The sequence below is a fragment of the Chiloscyllium punctatum genome, chromosome 3 (assembly GCF_047496795.1).
Source record: "Chiloscyllium punctatum isolate Juve2018m chromosome 3, sChiPun1.3, whole genome shotgun sequence".
NCBI classification, from domain to species: domain Eukaryota; kingdom Metazoa; phylum Chordata; class Chondrichthyes; order Orectolobiformes; family Hemiscylliidae; genus Chiloscyllium; species Chiloscyllium punctatum.
Genome location: NC_092741.1, coordinates 102,731,046 through 102,756,058, shown reverse-complemented (window position 1 = coordinate 102,756,058; position 25,013 = coordinate 102,731,046). Strand labels below are relative to the sequence as shown.

Below are 25,013 nucleotides of genomic sequence, written 5' to 3'. Positions count from 1 at the left end.
CCTCGGATACTGCCTGAACTGCTGTGCTATTCCAGCAACACTAATCCAGAATCTGGTTTCCAGCACCTGCAGTCATTGTTTTTACCACATAGCTGCGATGGTCAAGGCGGCACAATAAAGTCTCTTCTTCCTCAGGAGGCTTAGAAAATTCAGCACATTGGTAAGGACCCTCACTAGCCTTTACAGATGTATTTTATCTGGGTGCATGACAGCTTGGTATGGCAACTGCTCTGCCCAGGACTGTAGGAGATGACAGAGTTTTGTACACAGCCCAGACCATCACAAAAGCCAACCTGCTATCCATGGACTCAATCTACACTTCTCATTGCCACAGAAAGGCTGCAAACATCAAATATCCCTCCCACCCCGGTAATACTCTATTTCAATCTTTTCTGTCTAGCAAAAGATATAAAAGCTTGAACACACATACCCAGGTTCAAAAGCAGCTTCTTCCCTGCTGTTATTAGACTGCTGTATGGACCTGTCTAATTTTAGTTTGGCTGATCTTGGTTTTGTGGGCTTCCTGTGCAACCGTAACTTTGCTATGTCCAAACACCCTAACTCTGTTTATGCTATGCTATGTTTATGCTATGATCTGCCTGTACTGCTTGCACTGCACATAGGTACATGTGACAACAGTCAATCAAATCAAATTTCATAGCCCTTCCAAGATATCATCCCTCCTTACTGCAGCAACTGACTCCCTATCTAATAATGCAGTATATAATTTCTACTGAGACTCCCTACCCTACCCTATCTGAAAATCCTATAACCCAAATGTTAAAGTGCCAGTCTTGTCCTGCTTCGACCACATCTCTGTGATGAAACATCACTTTCATGTGTCAATCTACAAGCTTAACTCATCTACCTTATCTCTAATACTCCCGGCTTTAAAGTAGAGGCCATTTAGCCTTGAAACACCATGTGGATGAATTCATTCTAGCTTGATTACTTTTCCAATTAATGTTGTGCTACTGTTAAACTAACACACTGTGACCCTTACCTTTCTCAACTAATTTAAACTCATCCCAACAGCACCTCCAAACTCTTCCACAGGGAAGTTAGTTCCATTCTGGTTCAGGTGCAGATTTTCATACTTGTCAAGTTTCCTTAGAAACAATCTGAATGATCCAGGAATCTAAAGCCTTCCCTCCAGCACCAACTCGAGTATTCACTGCTCTGCTCTGCTCTTTTTCTCTGCTCATTAACCTGTAGCACTGGAAGAAATCCTGAGATTACAACCTTCAAGGTCCTGCTTCTTAATCGACTGCCTAGTTCACTGAACTCTTGATGCAACATCTCATCCTTCATTCCACTTATGTCATTGATACCAAAGACATAAATGTATCACAATCTCAATCTTATCTTGGAGAAAGGCCAATTTTGATGGTATTAAACAAGAACTTTCGAAAGCTGATTGGGGCAGATGTTCACAGGTAAAGGGACAGCTGGAAAATGGCAAGCCTTCAGAAATGAGATAACGAGGATCCAGAGAAAGTATATTCCTGTCAGGGTGAAAGGGAAGGCTGGTAGGTATAGGGAATGCTGGATGACTAAAGAAATTGAGGGTTTGGTTAAGAAAAAGAAGGAAGCAAATATAAGGTATAGACAGGATAGATCACGTGAATCCTTAGAAGAGTATAAAGGCAGTAGGAGTATACTTAAGAGGGAAATCAGGAGGGCAAAAAGGGGACATGAGATAGCTTTGGCAAAGAGAATTAAGGAGAATCCAAAAGGTTTTTACAAATACATTAAGGACAAAAGGATAATTAGGGAGAGAATAGGGCCCCTCAAAGATCAGCAAGGCAGCCTTTGTGTGGAGCCCCAGAAAATGGGGGAGATACTAAATGAGTATTTTGCATCTGTATTTATTGTGGAAAAGGATATGGAAGATATAGACTGTAGGGAAATAGATGGTGACATCTTGCAAAATGTCCACATTACAGAGGAGGAAGTGGTGGATGTCTTGAAATGGGTAAAGGTGGATAAATCCCCAGGATCTGATCAGGTGTACCTGAGAACTCTGTGGGAAGCTAGAGAAGTGATTGCTGGGCCTCTTGCTGAGATATTTGATCATTGATAGTCACAGGTGAGGTGCCAGAAGACTGGAGGTTGGCAAACGTAGTGCCACTGTTTAAGAAGGGTGGTAAGAACAAGGCAGGGAACTATAGACAAGTGAGCATGATGGTGGTGGGCAAGTTGTTGGAGGGAATCCTGAGGGACAGGGTGTACATGTATTTGGAAAGGCAAGGACTGATTAGGGATAGTCAACATGGCTTTGTGCGTGGGAAATCCTGTCTCACAAACTTGATTGAGTTTTTTGAAGAAGTAGCAAAGAGGATTGATGAGGGCAAAGCAGTAGATGTGATCTATATGGACTTCACTAAGTCATTCGACAAGGTTCCTCATGTGAGACTGATTAGCAAGGTTAGATCGCATGGAATACACAGAGAACTAGCCATTTGGATACAGAAGTGGCTCAAAGGTAGAAGACAGAGGGTGGTGGTGGTGGAGGGTTGTTTTTCAGACTGGAGGCCTGTAACCAGTAACAAGGATCGGTGTGGGTCCTCTACTTTTTGTTATTTACATAAATGATTTGGATGCATGCATAAGAGGTACAGTTAGTAAGTTTGCATATGACACCAAAATTGGAGGTGTAGTGGACAGCAAAGAGGATTACCTCAGATTACAACAGGATCTGGACCAGATGGGCCAATGGGTTGAGAAGTGGCAGATGGAGTTTAATTCAGATAAATGCGAGGTGCTGCATTTTGGGAAGGCAAATCTTAGCAGGACTTATACACTTAATGGTAAGGTCCTAGAGAGTATTGCTGAACAAAGAGACCTTGGAGTGCAGATTCATAGTTCCTTGAAAGTGGAATCGCAGGTATATAGGATAGTGAAGACGGCATTTGGTATCCTTTCCTTTTATTGGTCAGAGTATTGAGTACAGGCATTGGGAGGTCATGTTGCGGCTGTACAGGACATTGGTTAGGCCACTTTTGGAAATCTGGTGCAATTCTGGTCTCCTTCCTATCGGAAAGATGTTGTCAAACTTGAAAGGGTTCAGAAAAGATTTACAAGGATGTTGCCAGGGTTGGAGGATTTGAGCAATAGGGAGAGGCTGAACAAGCTGGGGCTGTTTTCCCTGGAGCATCGGAGGCTCAGTGGTGACCTTATAAAGGTTTACAAAATTATTAGGGGCATGGATAAGATAAATCGACAAAGTCTTCTCCCTGGGGTCAGGGAATCCAGAACTAGAGGCCATAGGTTTAGGGTGACAGGGGAAAGAAATAAAAGAGACCCAAGGGGCAACTTTTTCACACAGAGGGTGGTGCGGGTATGAAATGAGCTGACAGAGGAAGTGGTGGAGGCTGGTACAATTGCAACATTTAAGAGGCATTTGGATGATATATGAATAGGAAGGGTTTGGAGGGATATCGGCCAGGTGCTGGCAGGTGGGACTAGATTGGGTTGGAACATCTTGTCACATGGATGGGTTGGACCGAAGGGTCTGTTTCCAAGCTGTACATCTCTATGACTCTATCACTGCCCCTTCAGGATGCCCAGCTGCTCAGTGACAACCCTGACCTTGGCACCAGAGAGGCAATACACCATTTTGGAGTCACATCTGCAGACACAGAACCACCTGTCTGTTACCCTCATGAATCCCCTAAAACTCTTGCTCCCGATTTCTTCTTCCTCCCCTTCTGTAAAGTCAGGCTACTTGTTATATCAGAAGTCTGGCTCTGACTGTATTTCCTTAAGGTACCAGCACCATCCTTAGCTTTCAGAATGGAAAACTGATATGTCAACCAGACCTCACGGGACTCCTGCACTACCCATCTATTTCTCTTTGACTGCCTGGTGGTCACCCATTCCCTTCTTTTATTCAGTACCTTCATCAGTGACCACCTCTCTAAGCATTGCTATCCTCGAACCTCTCAGCCTCACATTTATGCCAGTGTCCACAGTCACCCCTCAAGCTTCAAAATCTTTACAGAATCCCTACAGTGTGGAAACAAGCCATGTGGCCCAATAAATCCACACCAATCTCTCAAAATTATCACGTGCAAACCCATTCCCCTACTCTAATACACTACATTTCCCCTGACGAATGGACCTAACCTAAACATCCATTAACGCTATTGGCAATTTAGCATGGCAATTCACCTAACCTGCACATCATTGGACTGTGGGAGGAAACCCATGCAGACAAGGGGAAGATGTTGCACAAGGCTGGAATCGAACCTAGATCCCTGGGGTTGTGAGGCAAAAGTACTAACCAACATGCCACCTATCTGGAGCTCACGTTTGAGCAGTGGAGAGGACTTCCTGCACAAGTGTTCTAGCACACTGTTTTGATCCATTGTTCCCCATGTGTCACAGGGCACACATTCCAGTCAGCTGCCCTCGTTTGCCATAATTTAAACTTCCTTAGTCATCCTTAGACTTCCTTACTCTACCTAAAATAGCATTCTAATTCAACACAGCATTCTAATTAGCCAAAGCACAAGACTGATGTCATCCAACTAAAATACAGGAAATGTCCAGCCAAGCGATCAGATGAGGAGGATAATATAAAGTGAGGAGACATTAAACACAAGGACCAAAGTATGTATTTACACAGTGATACCAACAGCAGCCTTTACCATAATCCAGATTATATGTCCACAAATGCAGGATCAGCATAACCTATACGTAAAACTGGATTCCAGTACAATGCAAACATTCCTTCACACTGAAATGGGATATTCCTACAGATAGTTGGGCGGCACAGTGGCACAGTGGTTAGCACTGCTGTCTCACAGCGCCAGAGACCTGGGTTCAATTCCTGCCTCAGGCGACTGTCTGTGCGGGTTTCCTCCGGGTGCTCCGGTTTCCTCCCACAGTCCAAAAATGTGCAGGTTAGGTGAATTGGCCATGCGAAATTGCCTGTAGTGCTAGGTATAGGGGAATGGGTCTGGATGGGTGCGCTTCAGCAGGTTGGTATGGACTTGTTGGGCTGAAGGGTCTGTTTCCACACTATAAGCAATCTAATCGTAGTGATAATTTGACTAACTGCTGCCAAATTCACTACTTCTATTGGCTTGGGGTTCTATCTCTGGTTACACAAGGTATTTTACATTGCGAACACCATAGGTGCAGTGATCATAAACGTATTATACACAGGGTCCTGGCTTTGATCACAATCACAGTACCATCAAGGCAATGATGGGGACCTTAGTAGCACAGTTGGAAATCTTGTGCTTATACAAGGGAAAGAAAACCTAACTCTATGATGTTGATCATCAACCAGAGAGCTACGCAACACAGTTTTAAGTGAAGATGTATCGCCATTCCAAACTTAAAAGCGTCATTGTACTGCAGAAGGAATGCGCTATAGACAACCCTCCCCAGTCATTAGTGAATGTATAATCCCAAAGAACAAGACACAGTAATTATAAATACTAAAGCAGATTTTTGATCAGGCATTTGGGTAACAAATTAACCAAACTGAGCATCAGACAAAACGTTTGAGTAAAATTCCCATCTTGTGGCACTTGGAATCTAGCACAAATTGTAGGCATATATTCAAAACAAAGTACAAAATATCAACTACTATCACAGTGCAATAAAACAGCTACTAAATCAGAAACAAAAACATAAATTGCCGGAAAAGCTCAGTAGGTCTGGCAGTATTAGATTAGATTACTTACAGTGTGGAAACAGGCCCTTCGGCCCAACAAGTCCACACCGCCCCGCCGAAGCGCAACCCACCCAAACCCCTACATCTACCACTTACCTAACACTACGGGCAATTTAGCATGGCCAATTCACCTGACCTGCACATCTTTGGAGTGTGGGAGGAAACCGGAGCACCCAGAGGAAACCCACGCAGACAAGGGGAGAATGTGCAAACTCCACACAGAGAGTCGCCTGAGGCAGGAATTGAACCCAGGTCTCTGGCGCTGTGAGGCAGCAGTGCTAACCACTGTGCCATCGTGCCGTCCCGTATCTGTGGAGAAAAATCTGAGTTAATGTTTCGAGTCCAGTGACCCTTCCTCAGAACTCAAGGTAACTAGGAAAATATTAGTTTTTAATGCAGAAGATACAGGTAGGGTGATGGGGTAAATGATAGCTGGAGATAAACGATTTGGAGGAAAATATGGCTGGTCTAATTAATAAGTTGGTGATGATACAAAGATTGATGGAGTTGCAGATAGTGAGGAGGATTGTCAGAGAATACAGCAGGATATAGATCAGTTGGAGGCATGGGCAGAAAGCTAACAGATGTGGAGTTCAATCTGGACACGTGTGAGGTGATACATTTTGGAAGGTCAAGTACAGGTAGAAATTATCCAGTCAATGGCATAACCCTTAGGCATATTGATACGCAGGTGTGCATGTCTGCAGGTCACTGAAGGCAGCAACACAGGTAAATAAGGTAGCAAAACCTGCCTGCCTTCATTGGAAGAGGCATTGAGTATAAGGATAGAAAATCATGCTTCAGCTTTATAGAACTTTAGTTAGGCATTTGGAAAATTGCATACAGTTCTGGTCATCATACGACCAGAAGTGTGTGGATGCTTTGGACAGGGTACAGAAATAGTTTACCTGGATGTTGCTTGGTGTAGGAGCTTTAAGCTATGAAGAAAGGTTGAATAGATTGGGTTTGTTTTCACTGGAATACAGGAGGTTGAAGGGCGATTTATTGGAAGTTTATAAAATTGTGAATGGCGTGGATAGAATGGAAACTATGAGGCTTTTTCCCGGTGGAGGGGTCAATTACTAGGGGACACAAGTTAAAAGTGTGGTGGTGGAGGGGGTGGGGGGTGTGAAGATAGTGTGAAAAACTTGCCTCGCCTAAAGTTGGTGAATGCCAGGAACACGCTGCCAGAAGTGGCAGGCGCAGACATAATGGCAGCATTGAAGTAGTACCTGGATGAATACATGAATAGGAAGGGAATACAGGGATATGGATCTTGTAAGTGAAGACAGTTTTAGTATGGAAGGGCAAATGTGTCAGCACAGACACGGAGCACCGAAGGGCCTGTTCCTATGCTGTATTGTTCTTTGTTAGCTCAAACAGAAAGAGGACAGTTGGACAGACAAAGGAGTAGACAATGGTCAGGTTAGGAGGATTAATAGCTATTAATGGGGCCTCCCACGGCTGCAATAAAGTTCTCCTTGCCCTCACCTATCATCCACCAGTATCCACAACTATGAAATCATTGACTGTTAGTTGTGGAAGAAAGAGAAGAAGGAGTGACAGCTGATGTGCGGGAGGTGAGTCAGACTTGGCAGTGGGACCTGTCAACTACGGTGCAGGGGGTTCTTCGTTTCGAAAGAATGTGGACATTTCAGAAGCCCCCATCATTAGTGCTAATTCTACCACCTCCAGCGGGATGCCACTACCAGACACTTATTCATTTCCCCTCCCTCGTCAGCCGGGACATCCTTCTTTCACTTATAACAAACCTCCCACACCCTTTGTCACCTTCCCCTGCAACCACAGGTGTAACAATTGTCCATTTGCATCCTCCCTCCTCAGTATCCAAGGGCCCAAACACACCTCCCAGGTGAAGCAGTGCTTCACTCAATCTAGTCTACTGCATTCACTGCTCACAATGTGGTTTCCTGTATGTTGGGGAAATGAACATAGGCTGGGTGACCGCTTCACAGAGCATTTATGTTCTGTCCACAGAAAAAGAACCTGAAATTCTAGTTGCCTGCCACTTTAATGCACCATCTTGTTCCCTGGTCACCATTCAGTAAAGCTCTGCACAAGCTGGTAGAACAGCACCTCATTTTCCATTTAGGAACTCTATAGCCTTCTGGGCTCAATATAGAGGTCAACAACTTTAGGGCTTGAGCCTCTGCCATGTCCTTACACCAACCCTCAGACTCCAGGCCTTGTTATCACAGTCTGCTAATACACTATTCACCAATAACAGGTCTCATTAATAGCCTTTCACCCTTGTAGCATGATCTTTGTTGGTCCAACTGTCCATCTCCACTTATTGTTTATTCCTTACCCCATCACTCCATACAAAAACTAAATATTTTCCTTGCTGCCATGAGTTCTAAGGAAGGGTCATTGGACCCAAAACATTAACTCTGATTTCTCTCCACAGATGCTGCCAGACCTGCTGAGCTTTCCAGCAATTTCTGTTTTTGTTTCTGATTTCCAGCATTCATACTTCTTTTGGTTTTTATTTACCAAATCAGAAGAGTATCAAAATCAGAAATATGAAGTAATCTGTTTACATGATCTAAAATGCAATATAAATATAAACACGGTTTTCCTAACTAGTAGTCCCCATAGCCAAACATGAAAATGGCTGAGCTACATTAGTTGAGAGTGGAGCTTTAGCCCCTTAGTGGGATTAAGTCCAACTATTGGGAGTTGCTGGCCACTAATATTCGCTATAAGACTATTAGATCCAGCATTCCTGGAAATGGATACCATTATTACTGCAGAAAGGAGCACTAAGAACATCACAGCAGCCCTAAAAAAGTAAGTCCTGGGGTTTTAAAAGGGAGTAGGATCCAAGAGTTTGAAGGGGCAAACATATGGAAGGTGACAACCTTTGAAGGGTTGACAACCTTTGAACCCTTGTTTGACACAGGGCAATCCCCAAATGAGGTTCTCCCCTTCCTTCTCTCCCTTCTGTTTCATGTGATGTTTATTGACAGATAATGTTAAACAGGGCACCATAGATAATTTTTCTAATAGTCAAGTGTCATTTGAAACCAGAACTTTCTGATACAGAGGTAGTTGTGCTACTAAACATGCCACAGCAAACTGACTATTAGGTTCACATTACCTAAACATTTGTTCAGCAGATTTTGGTTTGCCTGTCTGAGTATAAGGTAAACTCGTGTAAAATTTGCAGTCTTATACAAAACAGAGGTTCAGTGTCATCTGGATTATTGCATGCAATTCTGTGCACCACACCGTAAGATGTGAAGGCATTGGACAGAGTGCAGTAAAGATTAATGAGAATAGTTTAAGGGATGAGAAACTTCAGGTTTGAAGACAGATTAAAAAAGTTAGAATAATTTTCTTGAAGAGAAGATTAAGAGGAGATTTGATGGAGGCATTCAAAATTATAAGGAATTTAGACAGAATAGATGTGGAAAAAACTGTTGCCACTGGTGCAAGAGTAGAGAATTAAAGGGCAACAGAGCAACCGTGATTTGAGGTGAAACTTTTCCACACATCGAATGATTGCAATGAAGTGTGGTAGAGTCAACCAAGGCATTTAAGAGGGAATTAGATTGTTTTATAAATTGCACTGTTACAGGGAGAAGGCAGGCGAATGCCTTTAGGTGTATTGCTTATTCAGAGAGCCAGAGCAGACACAAGCCAAATGGCCTCTTTATGTGCTGTAAGAATTCTGTGATTCTATGACTTGACTCTATGACTCTATAAAAGAGTCTTAAAATGTTTCATTAGGGTCTGAAATTTGCAACATAGAACATAACAGCTCAGTACAGGCCCTTTGGCCCTTGGTGTTGTGCCAACCTGTGAAACCAATCTGAAGCCCATCTAATCTACACTATTCCATTTTCATCCATATGTCTTTCCAAGGACCATTTAAATGCCCTTAATGTTGGTGAGTCCACTTCTGTTGCAGGCAGGCCATTCCACACCCCTACTACTCTGTGAGTAAAGAAGCTACCTCTGACATCTGTCCTATATCTATCACCCCTCAATTTAAAGCTATTCCCCCTCGTGCCATCACCATCCAAGGAAAAAGGTTCTCACTGTCCACTCTATCTCATCCACTGATTATCTTATATGTCTCAATTAGGTCATCTGTCAACCTTCTTCTCTCTAACGAAAGCAACCTCAAGTCCCTCAGCCTTGCCTCAAAAGACCTTCCCTCCATACCAGGCAACATCCAAGTAAATCTCCTTCCTATAATGTAGTGACCAGAACTACATGCAATACTCCAAGTGCAGCTGCACCAGAGTTTTGTACAGCTGTAGCATGACCTCATGGTTCCGAAACTCAATTCCTCTACCAATAAAGCTAACACACCAAATGCCTTCTTAACAATCGTCAACCTGGGTGACAACTTTCAAGGATCTGTGCACATGGACAATGAGGTCTCTCTGCTCATCTACACTACCAAGATCTTACCATTAGCCCAGTACACTTCATTCATGTTGCTCCTTCCAAAGTGAATCACTTCACACTTTTCCACATTAAACTCTATTTGCCACCTCTCAGCCCTGCTCTGCAGCTTATCTGTGTCCCTCTATAACCTGTAACATCCTTCGGCACTATCCACAACTCTGCCGACCTTAGTGTCATCCGCAAATTTACTAATCCATCCTTCTGTGCACTTCTCCAGGTCATTTATAAAAATGACATACAGAAGTGGTCCCAAACCAGATTCTTGCGGTACACCACTAGTAAATGAACTCCAGGACGAACATTTCTCATCAACCTCTGTCTTCTTTCAGCTATCCAATTTCTGATCTAAGCTGCTAATTCACCCTCAATCCCATGCCTCCGTATTTTATGCAATAGCCTACCATGGGGAACCTTATCAAACACCTTTCTGAAATCCATATACACCACATCAACCGCTTTACTCTCATCCACCAGTTTAGTCACCTTCTCAAAGAACTCAATGAGGTTTCCGAGGCATGACCTGCCCTTCACAAAACTATCTTAACTATCCCTAATCAACTTACTCCTTTCTAAATGAAAAGAACATCTTCCAGGTAGATACATGAAAATATATATCAATTGCATTTCAGCTCAGAATTTGTCATAGTACTGGCAGCATTTACCACCATTATAACTGTAAAAGTGAAAGTTATTTCTGACTGTTCTTGAATATGTTCTAAGTTCTTTGGTATAATTGGGTATGCGACGTAGGTGCTGGTGCTGGGCTAGAATCAAAGTGACAAGCCATCTGCTATGATGTTCCAGATTCATAGTGCCACTTGTTTCTTACCTTGGGAACAACATACAGGATGATGATTTATGGTGGGCTCCTACACAATGCTTTCAAAGAAACACATAATCACAAGGAACTTTGTGCATAAAAAAAACTTCCTCATTGGGAACATTAGAAGAGTGAACTTTGAAAAAGAGAATAATTGATGGCACCACTGGGTTGCACTGCTGCCTCAGAGCCAGGGATGTTGCTTCAATTCCAGTTTTGGGAGCTTGAATGTGTGTCCAGTATGAGGAGAGGTCTTTCATTATCTTTGGCTGAGATGAGTCCGAGTCCAGTCGGTGATCTGGGTGCCTTTGCCTGTGTATCAAGTGTCCTTACCGTAGTCTTCTCAATGCTAGTTGCCGATATGTCCTGTGCTTCAAGAGTGCAATGTCACTGCATCAAAGAGGTGACAGGATGGTCGCAAGGAATTTCCAGACACCTGGATGCCAATGTTTAGGGTTGAGGGGTGTATGTGGCTGGTGTCCATGGATCATGCCCTAGTTTGTGGTTTGGTCTTGGGAAAACAGATGCCATTTGGAGCAAGCAGCAAGCTTGAAAATGTTGCATACACAATCTGACTTTCATGTTGAGTTTTCCCAATATGGAACTTGTTTGGCAAGTTTGGCGAGATGGGAGACTAAATATTAATTAGGTTAGTTATGCCATGAACAAGGCCCTTAACAACAAACAATCATCATCCATTGGCATCTTACTGCAGTCTAACATGAATCTTATCAAGCCTTTTACAAAAACTATAAAAAATGGCACAAATAGTTGTGTCATTGAGATGGATCTTCTAGACCAGCAGAGAAAAAGCAGAATGGTGTGTTGTTTCCCGGGTGCCAGGATAAAGGATGGCTCAGAGAGGATGCAGAATGTTCTCATGGGGAGAGGGGCCAGCAAGAGGTCATTGTCCACGGTGGAACCAATGATATAGGAAGGGAAAAGGTTGAGATTCTGAACGGAGATTACAGAGAGTTAGGCAGAAATTTAAAAAGGATAGTAATATCTGGATTACTCCCAGTGCTACAAGCTAGTGAGGGCAGGAATAGAAGGATAGAGCAGATGAATGCATGGCTCAGGAGCTGGTGTATGGGAGAAGGATTCACATTTTTGCATCACAGGAATCTCTTTTGGGGTAGAAGTGACCTGTACAAGAAGGACGGATTGCACCTAAATTGGAAGGGAACGAATATACTGGCAGGGAAATTTGCTAGAACTGCTTGGGAGGATTGAAACTAATAAGGTGGGGGAGGGACCAAGGGAGATAGTGATGAAAAAAGATCAATCTGAGACTGGAACAGTTGAGAACAGAAGTGAGTCAAACAGTCAGGGCAGGCAGGGACAAGGTAGGACTAATAAATTAAACTGCATTTATTTCAATGCAAGGGGCCTAACAGGGAAGGCAGATGAACTCAGGGCATGGTTAGGAACATGGGACTGGGATATCATAGCAATTACAGAAACATGGCTCAGGGATGGGCAGGACTGGCAGCTTAATGTTCCAGGATACAAATGCTACAGGAAGGATAGAAAGGGAAGCAAGAGAGGAGGGGGAGTGGCATTCTTGATAAGGGATAGCATTACAGCTGTGCTGAGGGAGGATATTCCCAGAAATACATCCAGGGAAGTTATTTGGGTGGAACTGAGAAATAAGAAAGGGATGATCACCTTATTGGGATTATATTATAGACCCCCTAATAGTCAGAGGGAAATTGAGAAACAAACTTGTAAGGAGATCTCAGCTATCTGTAAGAATAATAGGGTAGTTATGGTAGGGGATTTTAACTTTCCAAACATCATCTGGGACTGCCATAGTATTAAAGGTTTAGATGGAGAGGAATTTCTTAAGTGCGTACAAGTGCATGGGAATCATGTCTCACAAACATGATTGAGTGTTTTGAAGAAGTAACAAAGAAGATTGATGAGGGCAGAGCAGTGGATGTGATCTATATGGACTTCAGTAAAGTATTCAACAAGGTTCCCCATGGGAGACTGATTAGCAAGGTTAGATCTCATGGAATACAGGGAAAACTAGCCATTTGGATACAGAACTGGCTCAGAGGTAGAAGACAGAGGGTTGTTTTTCAGACTGGAGGCCTGTGACCAGTAGAGTGCCACAAGGCATGGTATTGGGGGAAAAGTACTAACTTGGATTGAAAGTTGATTGGCTGACAGGAAACAAAGAGTAATGATAAATGGCTCCATTTCGGAATGGCAGGCAGTGACCAGTGGGGTACCGCAGGGATCAGTGCTGGGACCGCAGCTTTCTACAATATATATTAATGATATAGAAGATGGTATCAGTAATATCATTAGCAAATTTGCTGATGATACAAAGCTGGGTGGCAGGGTGAAATGTGAGGAGGATATTAGGGTGGCCTGGACTGGTTAGGTGAGTGGTCAGATGCATGGCAGATGCAGTTTAATGTGGATAAATTATGGTTATCCACTTTGGTGGCAAGAACAGGAAGGCAGATTACTACCTAAATGGAATCAATTTAGGTAAAGGGGCAGTACAAAGAGATCTGGGTGTTTTGTACACCAGTCAATGAAGGCAAGCATGCAGGTACAGCAGGTCGTGAAAAAGGCTAATAGCATGCTGGCCTTCATAACAAGAGGGATTGAGTATAGAAGCAAAGAGGTTCTTCTGCAGCTGTACAGGGCCCTGGTGAGACCACACCTGAAAGGAGAAAGTGAGGACTGCAGATGCTGGAGATCAGAGCTGATAATGTGTTGCTGGAAAAGCACAGCAGGTCAGGCAGCATCCAAGGAGCAGGAGAATCGATGTTTCAGGCATGAGCTCTTCTTCAGGAATGAGGAAAGTGTGCCAAGCAGGCTAAGATAAAAATTAGGGAGGAGGGACTTGTGGGAGGGGTGTTGGAAATGCCCCTCCCACAAGTGGAAGGAGGTTAAAGTGAGGGTGATAAGGTGAGGGTGATAGGTCGGAGTGGGGGTGGAGGCGGAGAGGTCAGGAAGAAGATTGCAGGCTAGGAAGGTGGTGCTGAGTTCAAGGGTTGGGACTGAGACAAGGTGGGGGGAGAGGAAACTGGAGAAATCTGAGTTCATCCCTTGTGGTTGGAGGGTTCCTAGGTGGAAGATGAGGCGCTCTTCCTCCAGCCGTTGTGTTGTTATGGTCTGACGATGGAGGAGTCCAAGGACCTGCATGTTCTTGGTGGTGTGGGAGGGGGAGTTGAAGTGTTGAGCCATGGGGTGGTTGGGTTGGTTGGTCCGGGTGTCCCAGAGATGTTCTCTGAAACATTCCACAAGTAGGCAGCCTGTCTCCCCAATATAGAGGAGGCCACACCTGGAGTATTGTGTGCAGTTTTGGTCTCCAAATTTGAGGAAAGGCATTCTGGCTATTGAGGGAGTGCAGCGTTGGTTCACGAGGTCAATTCCTGGAATGGCGGGACTACCTTACGCTGAAAGACTGGAGCGACTGGGCTTGTATACCCTTGAGTTTAGAAGGCTAAGAGGGGATCTGATTGAGACATGTAAGATTATTAAAGGATTGGACACTCTGGAGGCAGGAAACATGTTTCCGCTGATGGGTGAGTGCTGAACCAGAGGACACAGCTTAAAAATATGGGGTAGACCATTTAGGACAGAGATGAGGAGAAACTTTTTCACCCAGAGAGTGGTGGCTGTGGGGAATGCTCTGCCCCAGAGGGCAGTGGAGGCCCAGTCTCTGGATTCATTTAAGAGAGAGTTCTCAAGGACAGTGGAATCAAGGGTTATGGAGATAAGGCAGGAACAGGATACTGATTAAGGATGATCAGCTATGATCATATTGAATGGTGGTGCAGGCTCAAAGGGCAGAATGGCCTACTCCTGCACCTATTGTCTATTGTCTATTGTTGGGCTCTCTACATTTTGTCATTTACGTAAATGATTTGGATGCGAGCATAAGAGATACAGTTAGTAAGTTTGCAGATGACACCAAAATTGGAGGTGTAGTGGACAGCGAAGAGGGTTACCTCAGATTACAACAGGATCTGGACCAGATTGGCCAATGGGCTGAGAAGTGGCAGATGGAGTTTAATTCAGATAAATGCGAGGTGCTGCATTTTGGGAAAGCAAATCTTAGCAGGACTTATACACTTAATGGTAAGGTCCTAGGGAGTGTTGCTAAACAAAGAGACCTTGGAGTGCAGGATCATAGCTCCTTGAAAGTGGGGTCGCAGGTAGATAGGACAGTGAAGTAGGCGTTTGGTATGCTTTCCTTTATTGGTCAGAATATTGAGTACAGGTCATGTTGCAGCTGCATAGGACATTGGTTAGGCCACTGTTGGAATATTGCGTGCAATTCAGGTCTCCTTCCTATCAGAAAGATGTTGTGAAACTTGAAAGGGTTCAGAAAAGATTTACAAGGATATTGCCAGGGTTGGAGGATCTGAGCTACAAGGAGAGGCTGAACAGGCTGGGGCTGTTTTCCCTGGAGTGTCGGAGGCTGAGGGGTGACCTTATAGAGGTTTACAAAATTACAAGGGGCATGGATAAGACAAATAAACAAAGTCTTTTCCCTGGGGTCGAGGAGGCCAGAACTAGAGGGCATAGGTTTAGGGTGAGAGGGGAAAGATATAAAAGAGACCCAAGGTACAACATTTTCACACAGAGGGTGGTACGTGTATGGAATGAGCTGCCAGAAGAAGTGGTGGAGGCTAGTACAATTACAACATTTAAGAGGTACTTGGATGGGTATATGAATAGGAAGGGTTGGGAGGGATATGAGCCAGGTGCTGGCAGGTGGGACGATATTGGTTGGGATATCTGGTTGGCATGGACGGGTTGGACCGAAGGATCTGTTTCCATGCTGTACATCTCTATGACTTCTCAACTAATTCTGCAACATAGCCTCTAGGTCACGCAGACCCCTATACGTTTCTGCTCTATGTCTCAGTCTACAAAGTCTATTCCCTGGTATAGTGTACTCTACTCGCTACATTTCTACTTATATTTGCACCTTGATTATTTTGGGGGTGAAATGAAATAAATTGAAATGGATTCAGAAAAAATGAGCTGATTGGAATTTCAGATCTACGAACGGTATACGCTATTGGAATCTCTGTTTGCTTCTTCATCACATAGAAACAAAGACCTTCATATTGACATGGGTAGACAGGTGTTCAGGGTGAGATTGATCATTCTGAGTTTGCCTACATGTAGTGGAGTTTTAGCCCCACATTAGGAACGTTTTATTTTCTACCAGATCCCCAGCCATATATCAGTTTGATTGATTGACAGTGGTTACAGTCAGGCCGGTAAGACTCTCAAACAGGCTAAAGCTGCTGGGACAGGTAAGAGGTATTCAATGCCAACTCATTGCTTTTTCAGATTAAAATTACCTGCAACAACTCACTAATGTCTCCACAATTTGCTTTTCTTTTACACAGACAAACATGCAACAAACCAGGGCCTTGAGAGCCTTGCAGATCATTCACAGATGTCAATCAAAATTTTATATTTTCAGACTAGTGCTAAAGCAAGGATGCTCATCACTGACCATGACGAAAACTGCCCACAAAGATCCAGTGAGCTTCATGGAGGGAATTTTTCTTTTTCTACTGTCAATTTAAATCTGGCACGAAATCAAGGGATGCCTTGGTGTGCAGCAGTCATGATGTTAGTTGGAAACCAGTCAAATTGAAGTAATCATGTAGATATTTCTAATCTGAAGTGTTAGAGAGTGCAATTAAAATGTGGCTGTAGCGAAGCAGAAGTTAAAATATAAATAAACTTCAAAAATTTAACTTTTTAATCACTGCAGAGAAATAGGCATTTCACAAATATGAAATCAACTTTTTAGTCCACTCAGGCTATTTAGCAGTAATTGATTAGATAATTGATGAAGTTCGTACCTTCTTAAAAACTTTATGCAACAAGTTGTAATATTTTCCACTGAAACTAGCAAAGGTTAGAGTAGACGTTCATACCACTTCATGACTACCAAGGGGATAGCAGGCTTTGTACAGGACACTTTCCGGAGATCTGTAGGTTCACTGACAGCAATTCTGGATTTGAGCATTATTCTGCAAATGTGTAAACTCTTGAAGTTGCTGTCAGTTTCATGAGTAAAGAGGGCAAAGCTGACAGTTTTGCAATCATTACCACAGTAAATTCAGTCCTATAACTTATTCAATACAAATTTTAAGGAGAATCCATATGCCTACCTATAAAAACTCTGATACAAAAATATCATTCTGTATTCAATAATTCACTTTGCTTCTTCAGACTTATTGATAAAATCTGTGTTTTTATTTGTGCAGTATTTTTAATAATAATCTAAAGGCCCCATAATTGTCAGAGTACAAATATGATAACAATATTGAAAATATAATCACATTATGGCAAAAAAAGCATTTCTGAAAACAGCAGAGATGTGTTAAGTTTTCAAGTCTTTAATCCAAGATCACCTCTTTTAAAGAAATAAGGTATTTGGCTAAAATATAGACATCAATATTAGATGGAAATATTTCTCAGTAGGACAAAATGTTTCAATAAAGACTTTCAGCACAAAGTATCTACAAAAGAAAATTCGGGGAAATATAGAGAGAAGCAACTCATTGTATTTGAAATACTATTTTGTTCAACAAATTATAAAAATTGTAGAAGTTTTTTAAAAACTCATCAAACCCAATCTATGCTCTTGTAACACATTTATTTTTCAAAGGATTTGCAAATAGCCACCCATTTCAAAGCACAGTGAAAAACAATTTTCCTACCTGACCTATGCCAACCAAAGTTCATTGTTTTTGTGGCAGGGCGGGTGGAAATCCAAAGGGAAAAGAGACTAACTAGCATACTGCCAAAATCAGTCAGCAAATGTGCTGCATCTGTCATAATGGCCAAACTGTGGGCAAAGTAGCCACCTGAAAAACAAAAATAAACAAAACAAACTCTCCATTTGTTGCCATATAGGAAGGGAAACAGAAGCATCCCTTAACAGCAGGGTATAGATCCGATGTATTGTGTCTAAATGACAGAACCATTATAATGGACCATGTTCTTTGTGATTGCATCACAATATATTTTACACATTACACCTGTAATAAGATCAATTCAAAGTACCAAAGGTGCTAAAATCAAAGCACAACTAAAATTAATTCAGGAAAACAACATCAAGATGCAAAACATACCCTCGACAATCAATGAACCTCCAGACTTTCAGCAACAGCTTTGATTAGATTAGATTCTCGACAGTGTGGAAACAGGCCCTTCAGCCCAACAGGCGCACACCGAAACTTCAAAGAGTAACCCACCCAAATCCCATTTCCCCTCTGACTAATGCACCTAATTGACAATTTAAGCATGGCCAATTCACCTAACCCGCACATCTTTGGACTGTGGGAGGAAACCGGAGCACCCGGAGGAAACCCATGCAGACACAGGGAGAATGTGCAAACTCCACACAGACAGTCACCCGAGGTTGGAATTGAACCCGGGACCCTGGTGCTGTGAGGCAACAGTGCTAACCACTGAGCCACCGTGCCACCCTGTGAAGCTGTTAATTTCACAGAGGATTTTTTTTTCAGCTTGCTGTCTGCAAAGATTTTATAACACATCCTGGAGTTTAGGAAAGACCATGCAACATTCATTTGTTAATGTAAAAAAGCATGAAAAGAATATTTTAATCTAGTATGTTCTAATAAAATGAACTTATTAATTTATGGCAGAATTAGTTCATTTATCAGAATTCAACTTGGTAATAGGTCCTTCATCAGCTGGTTAAAGGAATATATTTTTATTTAAGGGAAATATTGTTCTTTCAAGCACAAAGTGAAACTGATTGAATATTTTAATAACCTTTAAATATTATGTTCTGCTGTCAATATTACACACTGCTGCTACTTGATTGACAGTGGTGGAGGGAGTGGATGTTTGTGAATGTGGTGCCAATTAAGTGGGTTGCTTTGTCCTGGACTTCTTGAGTATTAGTAGAACTGCACTGATCCAGGTAATTGGGCAGTATTCTGTCACACTCTTGTGAAGGGCTGATGAAGGGCTTATGCCCAAAACGTCGACTTTCCTGCTCCTCGAATGCTGCCTGACCTGCTGTGTTTTTCCAGCACCACACTTTTCGACTCTGATCTCCAGCATTCGCTGTCCTCATTTTCTCCAACACCTGATAGTGCCCATTTAAATTAATTTCATTCATAATATATTGAAAACCAAGAAGGTCAGTAAATGAACTCTTTCTGACAGTGCATCAATACGTAACACAAGAGCAATAATAATTAGATTAGATTCTCTACAATGTGGAAACAGGCCCTTCAGCCCAACAAGTACACACCGACCCTCCGAAGAGTAACCCACCCAGACTGATTTTCCCCACATTTACCCTTGACTAATGCACCTAACACTATGGGCAATTTAGCATGGTCAATTCACCTGACCTGCACATCTTTTGGAATGTGGGAGGAAACCAGAGCACCTGGAAGAAACCCACACAGACATGTGCAAACTGCACACAGCGCCCGAGGCTGGAATCAAACCCGGGTCCCTGGCACGGTGAGGCAGCAGTGATAACCACTGAGCCACCGTGCCACCCTCCCACTTTCTGGAACAGAGACTTCCAGAGGTTCACCACTCTATGGTTAAAGAAATTTCTCCTGAGCCTAAATGGCCTTCCCTGCGTCTTTAGCCTATGACTCCTGGTTCACATCATCAGGAATATCTGTCCTGCATTTACACTCTCTTGCTGATTATAACTTTATAAGTTTTTAAGGGATCCCCTCATTCTACTAAATTCTCATTTATATAGTAAATAAAAAAAAAGAATGAACTGCGGATGCTGGAAATCAGAAATGAAACCAGAAATTGCGAAGAAAGTTCAGCAGGTGGAGAGCTTTTGTGGAGAGAAATCAGAGTTAATGTTTCAGGCACAGTGACCCTTCCTGAGGTCTGAGGAAGGTTTCCAACATTTTCTGTTTTTGCTTCCAATGGATATAACTGACTGAGTCTCTCCAGTCTCATACCAGCAAGATCCAGTCCTGCCATCCCAAGAATCAGTCTGGTAAACTTTTAGTGCACTCCCTCCACAGCCAGAACATCCTTCCTCTGGTAATGTGACGAAAACTACGCAAAATACTCCAGGTGTGGTCTCACAAAAGGCAGCAAAACATTCTTGCTCCATAACTGAATCATCTCACTAGGAAGATCAACATAGCATTTGTTTTCTTCACTATCTGCTGCATCTGCATTCTTACTTCAGTAACTGGTGTACAAAGACACCCAGATCTTGTTGCACCTCTCCATTTCCCAATCTATTGCCACTCAGATAATAATTTACCTTCCCATTTTTGCTACCTCACATTTATCCACATTATACTTCATCTGCCATACATTTGACCAAACAACCAACTTGCCCAAAACACACTGAAGTATCCCTGCACCCTCCTCACAGTTTAGTTTCCACCCAGCATTGTATTGTCTGCAAATTTGGAGATATTACACTTAGTTCCCCCAAAGTCACTATCTTGTGAATCACTGGGGTGCAAGAACTGATCCGTGCAGTATCCCACTAGTCACTGCCTATTATTCCAAAGAAGGCATGTTTATTTCTATTGTTTGTTTCCTGACTGCTAGCCTGCTGTCTATCCATGCCAGTACATTACCACAAATCCCATGCACTTTAATCTTACATGCTTTTCTTTTATGTGGGACCTTGCTGAAAGCCTTCTGAAAGACTATGTAAACCACATTTATTGGCTGTCTATCAACTCTGCAAGTTACATCCTTAAAAAATTTGAATACATTTGTCAAACATATCTTCCTTTTCATAAATCTATACTAAATCCACCTGTCAGATGTTGTCACTATTTTCTAAGTGCTTTGCTATTAAATCTTTCATCATGGACTCTAGATTTTTCCCTACTACTGTTAACAGGTAAACTTATCTATAAATTCCTGTTGTCCTTTTTAAAAATAGTGATGGTGCCTATGAATGGTTAAGGATATACTTGAAAGACAGTGGAGGGAATTGGAAAAAAAGCAAAAGTCCAAGTTTACAACATATACTTCAAACTCACCTACAACTTCTCCAACCATAAATATCAGGCAAATAACAGCAGCAATATAGAGCTTCCTTCTTGCCAGCAGCTTTGCACTGTTTTCAAAATCTGATGTAGATCTGCTGTGGCAATGTTGACTTGTATATCTCTCCAATTCAATGGAGTTGGCACTGCTTCCATTGTCAAATGGGTAATTTGGGTATGTTTCTTTTGAACTGGAAAAAGGGCTGCAATGCAAGGAAAGTAAAATAATTAACCAAGATAATTATATCCAACATAAAACATAAATTTCTTATATTTGATGTAATGTTGTTTGTTACCTTACATAGAGTCGTACAACATAGAAACAGACCTTTTGGTCCAACCTGTCCATGATGAACATAATCCCAAACTAAATTAGTGGCACCAGCCTGCTTCTGGCCCATATGCCTTCAAACATGTCCTATTCATATATCCCTCCAAATGTATTTTGAATGCTTTAATTGTATCCATGTCCACCACTTCCTTAAGAAGTTCATTTCACAGGTCTGTTCAACAAACTCAAAAAGTTTAGCATATTAGTTCCATAAAAACTAGTTAATACCATACAACTCATATTGAAACCACAAAGCATTGTTGCAAATGTATATAGAGAACCACATATGTGCAATATTTATAATTGAGTGTTGAACTGAAAAGTAAGACAACTCTTGATGGAAGGATGTGCAGCCAGGTTCATGAGCTATGCACGCTATGAACAAATGGTTGCAGGATATGAATGTGGAAAATCTACCTAGACTCATGTTACTGATCACTATTTAATGATTTAAAAGGTAGGCACAGGCAGGGGTTTGAGACAGAATTCTGACTGGCTGTGTTTCTTCCTGCAGTCAGAGCATGTGTCAAGCTTGCAAGTGAAATGGGGACGATTGAAAAGATGCAAAAACCTACCCAGATTCCCACTAAATGTTTAAAATATCTTTTGAAATTATTACAACAATGGATAATAGTAAGCTGAAGGGGGTGGCATTTACTCATTTACCCCTTGACTCATTTACATAGAACAATAAATATATTCAGGTATTTCAAAGAGGATTTGCAATTAGTTGGGAGGTGAATTCAGTACATGCAGGAAGGTCAGTTAAGAACTTATTCTGCTTCTTTTACTGCTTCTTAGCATGGTAGCCAGCAGAAGAAAGTTGAGATTCATGATTTATTTTAAGAAGAAACTCTGTCTACCCAGGGAAACACTGAGAATTAACAGAAGTCAGAAGTATTGGGATGAGGGTAAGTTGTAATATAGAACTCAGTGGCCTCACAATGATCATGTGTGTTTGAGTGCTTAGTAATCTTTCGCCTTACTAGCTGCTGTCAAACTTTGGATGCCTGGAAATAGTTAACACCACTTGGCCAGAATGAATAGGGAGCAATCTCTGAACCAAATCTGAAAATTAACCAAGAGTGATCCTTAGGTCTCATTTTACTAAGTACAGGGAACTGTCAACACCTAATGTGGGATTATCTCTGGCAAACCAGATACTAATGTCAAACAGCTGCATTACCAGGATCAGATCTCAAAAGTAATGGAACTGGCAAAAGGATATAATGGCTGCTAAGTTTGGGTTATCAGAGATCTTCAGAAGTGTTGGACAGCATGCCAATTTTTTTTTGTTTCCAAAAGTGGAAACTTTTCAATACTAATTGCATTCTCTTTAGAATCAATTGTCTAGTTGTTTGATTATATATGTATGTTAACTGTTGATGCTTACAATGCTTAAGACTCATAGAAAAGTAAAGTTCCTGGAAGGTAGACCTGCAAACCTAGAGCAGATATTTTAAGGCACTATGAATAAATTCATGTTACATACATATAAGCTGGTGTGTCATCTCTAGAGATATTGCAAATGTAAAACACAAAATGAATCGGGTGACAGTGATAAATTTAAATTACTGGCTTTACCAATTTCTTCACCAAGAGATCTACTGAGATCAATGGTTTTCAGGGTTCAACACCTAATTGCTAGCTTTAATGATGGAAAATCCAGCTATAGCAAACGGCAATAATTGTATATTTTCTTGCAGCAGAAGACAGTGAGAATTTGAGCAATTCAGAGAAAAATTCTTTAAATTTGATAACAGCAGGAAGTGCTCTCAAAAAATACAAAGCAAAGTGTGACGATTGACCATACAAGGTATGAATCCATAAGACAATGTGTGGCAGCATTTGAGCAATTGGCTTCTGTAAATTTGCCACTACCCATGAACCAAGTCTTGAAAAAAAATGCTAAATTCCAGGAATTAGAAAACCTCTCCTCCTGATAATGATAATTGAACCTTGGGAAAAACATTGCACGATCCAAAAATAGCGATCTTAGAATGAGTGTGAACCTTAAATTGATCCACAAAGCTAACATTCTTCAAAAAATGTATTGATTTTCAACAATCCAAGAATTATGATTTCATGATTTCTTCAAAAGGCTCAACATGTGTCAGCATTATCTTTAGAGACCACTAGCAGAGTAAAGTCAATATGTTACAGCTTTTCTTGCTTGTGAAAAATTGTTTTGGTAACACAAAATGCTATATGGAATAAGTTTAGCACATAACACATTCCAGAAAATCATTTCTTCAGTTTTCCCAGAGGCTGAGAAGTTGGGCAAACTATTTAACAATGCATAGTCCACAAAAGGGACAAAGTATAACATGATCAATGATTATCAGCAGCATTCTTACAGCACAACTACAGTGCTCACAAATTGCTAATGGCATTGTTAGAAAGACTTGTAAGGATATGGACACCCATAAAGGTCAGATCATCTTTACCAGTACAATTTTCAGTTCAAATTCATCACAAAGAACTACAGACTTAAATTCATAGATTTAATCGTAGTCTTCCCAGACATTCATGAATCAAAGGCTATTTCTGTACAGAGAAATCTAGCAAGCTGAACTCCAAGAAATTATATAATATACATATAGTTGTCATTTGAATTGTTTAATTTAGAAAAATGTGGAAATGTTTAGTTGTTTAATGTTTAATTATGAGTGTCTGATCACTACAGCTGCTCACTGTGCTTCATTAGGTTAAGCCTGGATGCTTACTCAGAGAAAAGTAACCAAACTATAAAGTTGCTGTCGACTAAATTTGTACAGACGAAGCAGATGTTTTAAACCCCTGAGAGTAAATTCCTGTTACACATTCAGACAGTTTTTTTTTGTTTCAGCAGCAGGAAGCGCAGGAGCATTGACCAGGGGGCTAACAGGAAGGTAAATCACCGATTTAAAAACTTACCTCTGAGTAGACACGCTGAGCAGGAGCGGACACGGGACTGCTGAGTAACTGAAGTAATATATTTGGGTGGTTGCATCACCTGAAACACTACTTAGGTAGTGTCTCCCACCTATCCTCCTCCTCTAATCAAAGAAAAGGTTCTGTGCACCGGATTGGTAAGGTGACTAGTTTCTCTTTTTTTAAGATTTTCAGTTGTCTCTTTAGGAATTTAGAGTAATAGGAATGGAAATTAAAGCAGTTGAATGTTCCTCCTGCAGAATGTGGGAGGTAAGGGTCACCACTAGTGTCCCAGCTGACTTCCTCTGCAGGAAGTGCACGCAACTCCAGCTCCTCGAAATCTACATTAGGGAACTGGAGCTGGAGCTAAATGAACTTCATATCACCCAGGAGGTGGAGGGGGTTATTGAGACAAGTTATAGGGAGGCAGTCACAGCTCAAGTTCAAGATAAAGACAGATGGGATACAGTCAGAGGATGGAAAGGAAACAGCCAGGCACTGCATGGAACCCTGTGACCGCTCCCCTAAATAACAAGTATACCATTTTGGATACTATTGGGCACGGGGGGAGGGGGGGGGGTACTTACCAGGGGTAAGCCATGGGGTACAGGTCTCTGTCACAGAGTCTGTCCCCATTGCCCAGAAGGGAAGGGGGAAAAGGAGCAGAGCATTAGTCATTGGAGACTCCACAGTTAGGGAGACAGATAGGAGGTTCTGCGGGAACGAAAGGTTGATGTGTTGCCTTCCAGATGCCAGGGTTCATGATGTCTGATTGTGTTTTGGGGATCC

General features: G+C 41.9%; 1 protein-coding gene across 1 annotated transcript in view; it reads right to left on the bottom strand.

The window, feature by feature from the left end:
* The window catches only part of slc30a2 (solute carrier family 30 member 2), a 131,113-nt gene that overhangs the window by 84,675 nt on the left and 21,425 nt on the right, over positions 1 to 25,013 (bottom strand). The window contains exons 2-3 of the mRNA XM_072557727.1: positions 20,975 to 21,183; positions 17,669 to 17,815 (exon numbers count right to left, since the gene is read on the bottom strand). Of these exons, the coding sequence (XP_072413828.1) occupies positions 17,669 to 17,815; positions 20,975 to 21,183 (356 nt within the window). The remainder of the gene's footprint in view (positions 1 to 17,668; positions 17,816 to 20,974; positions 21,184 to 25,013) is intronic.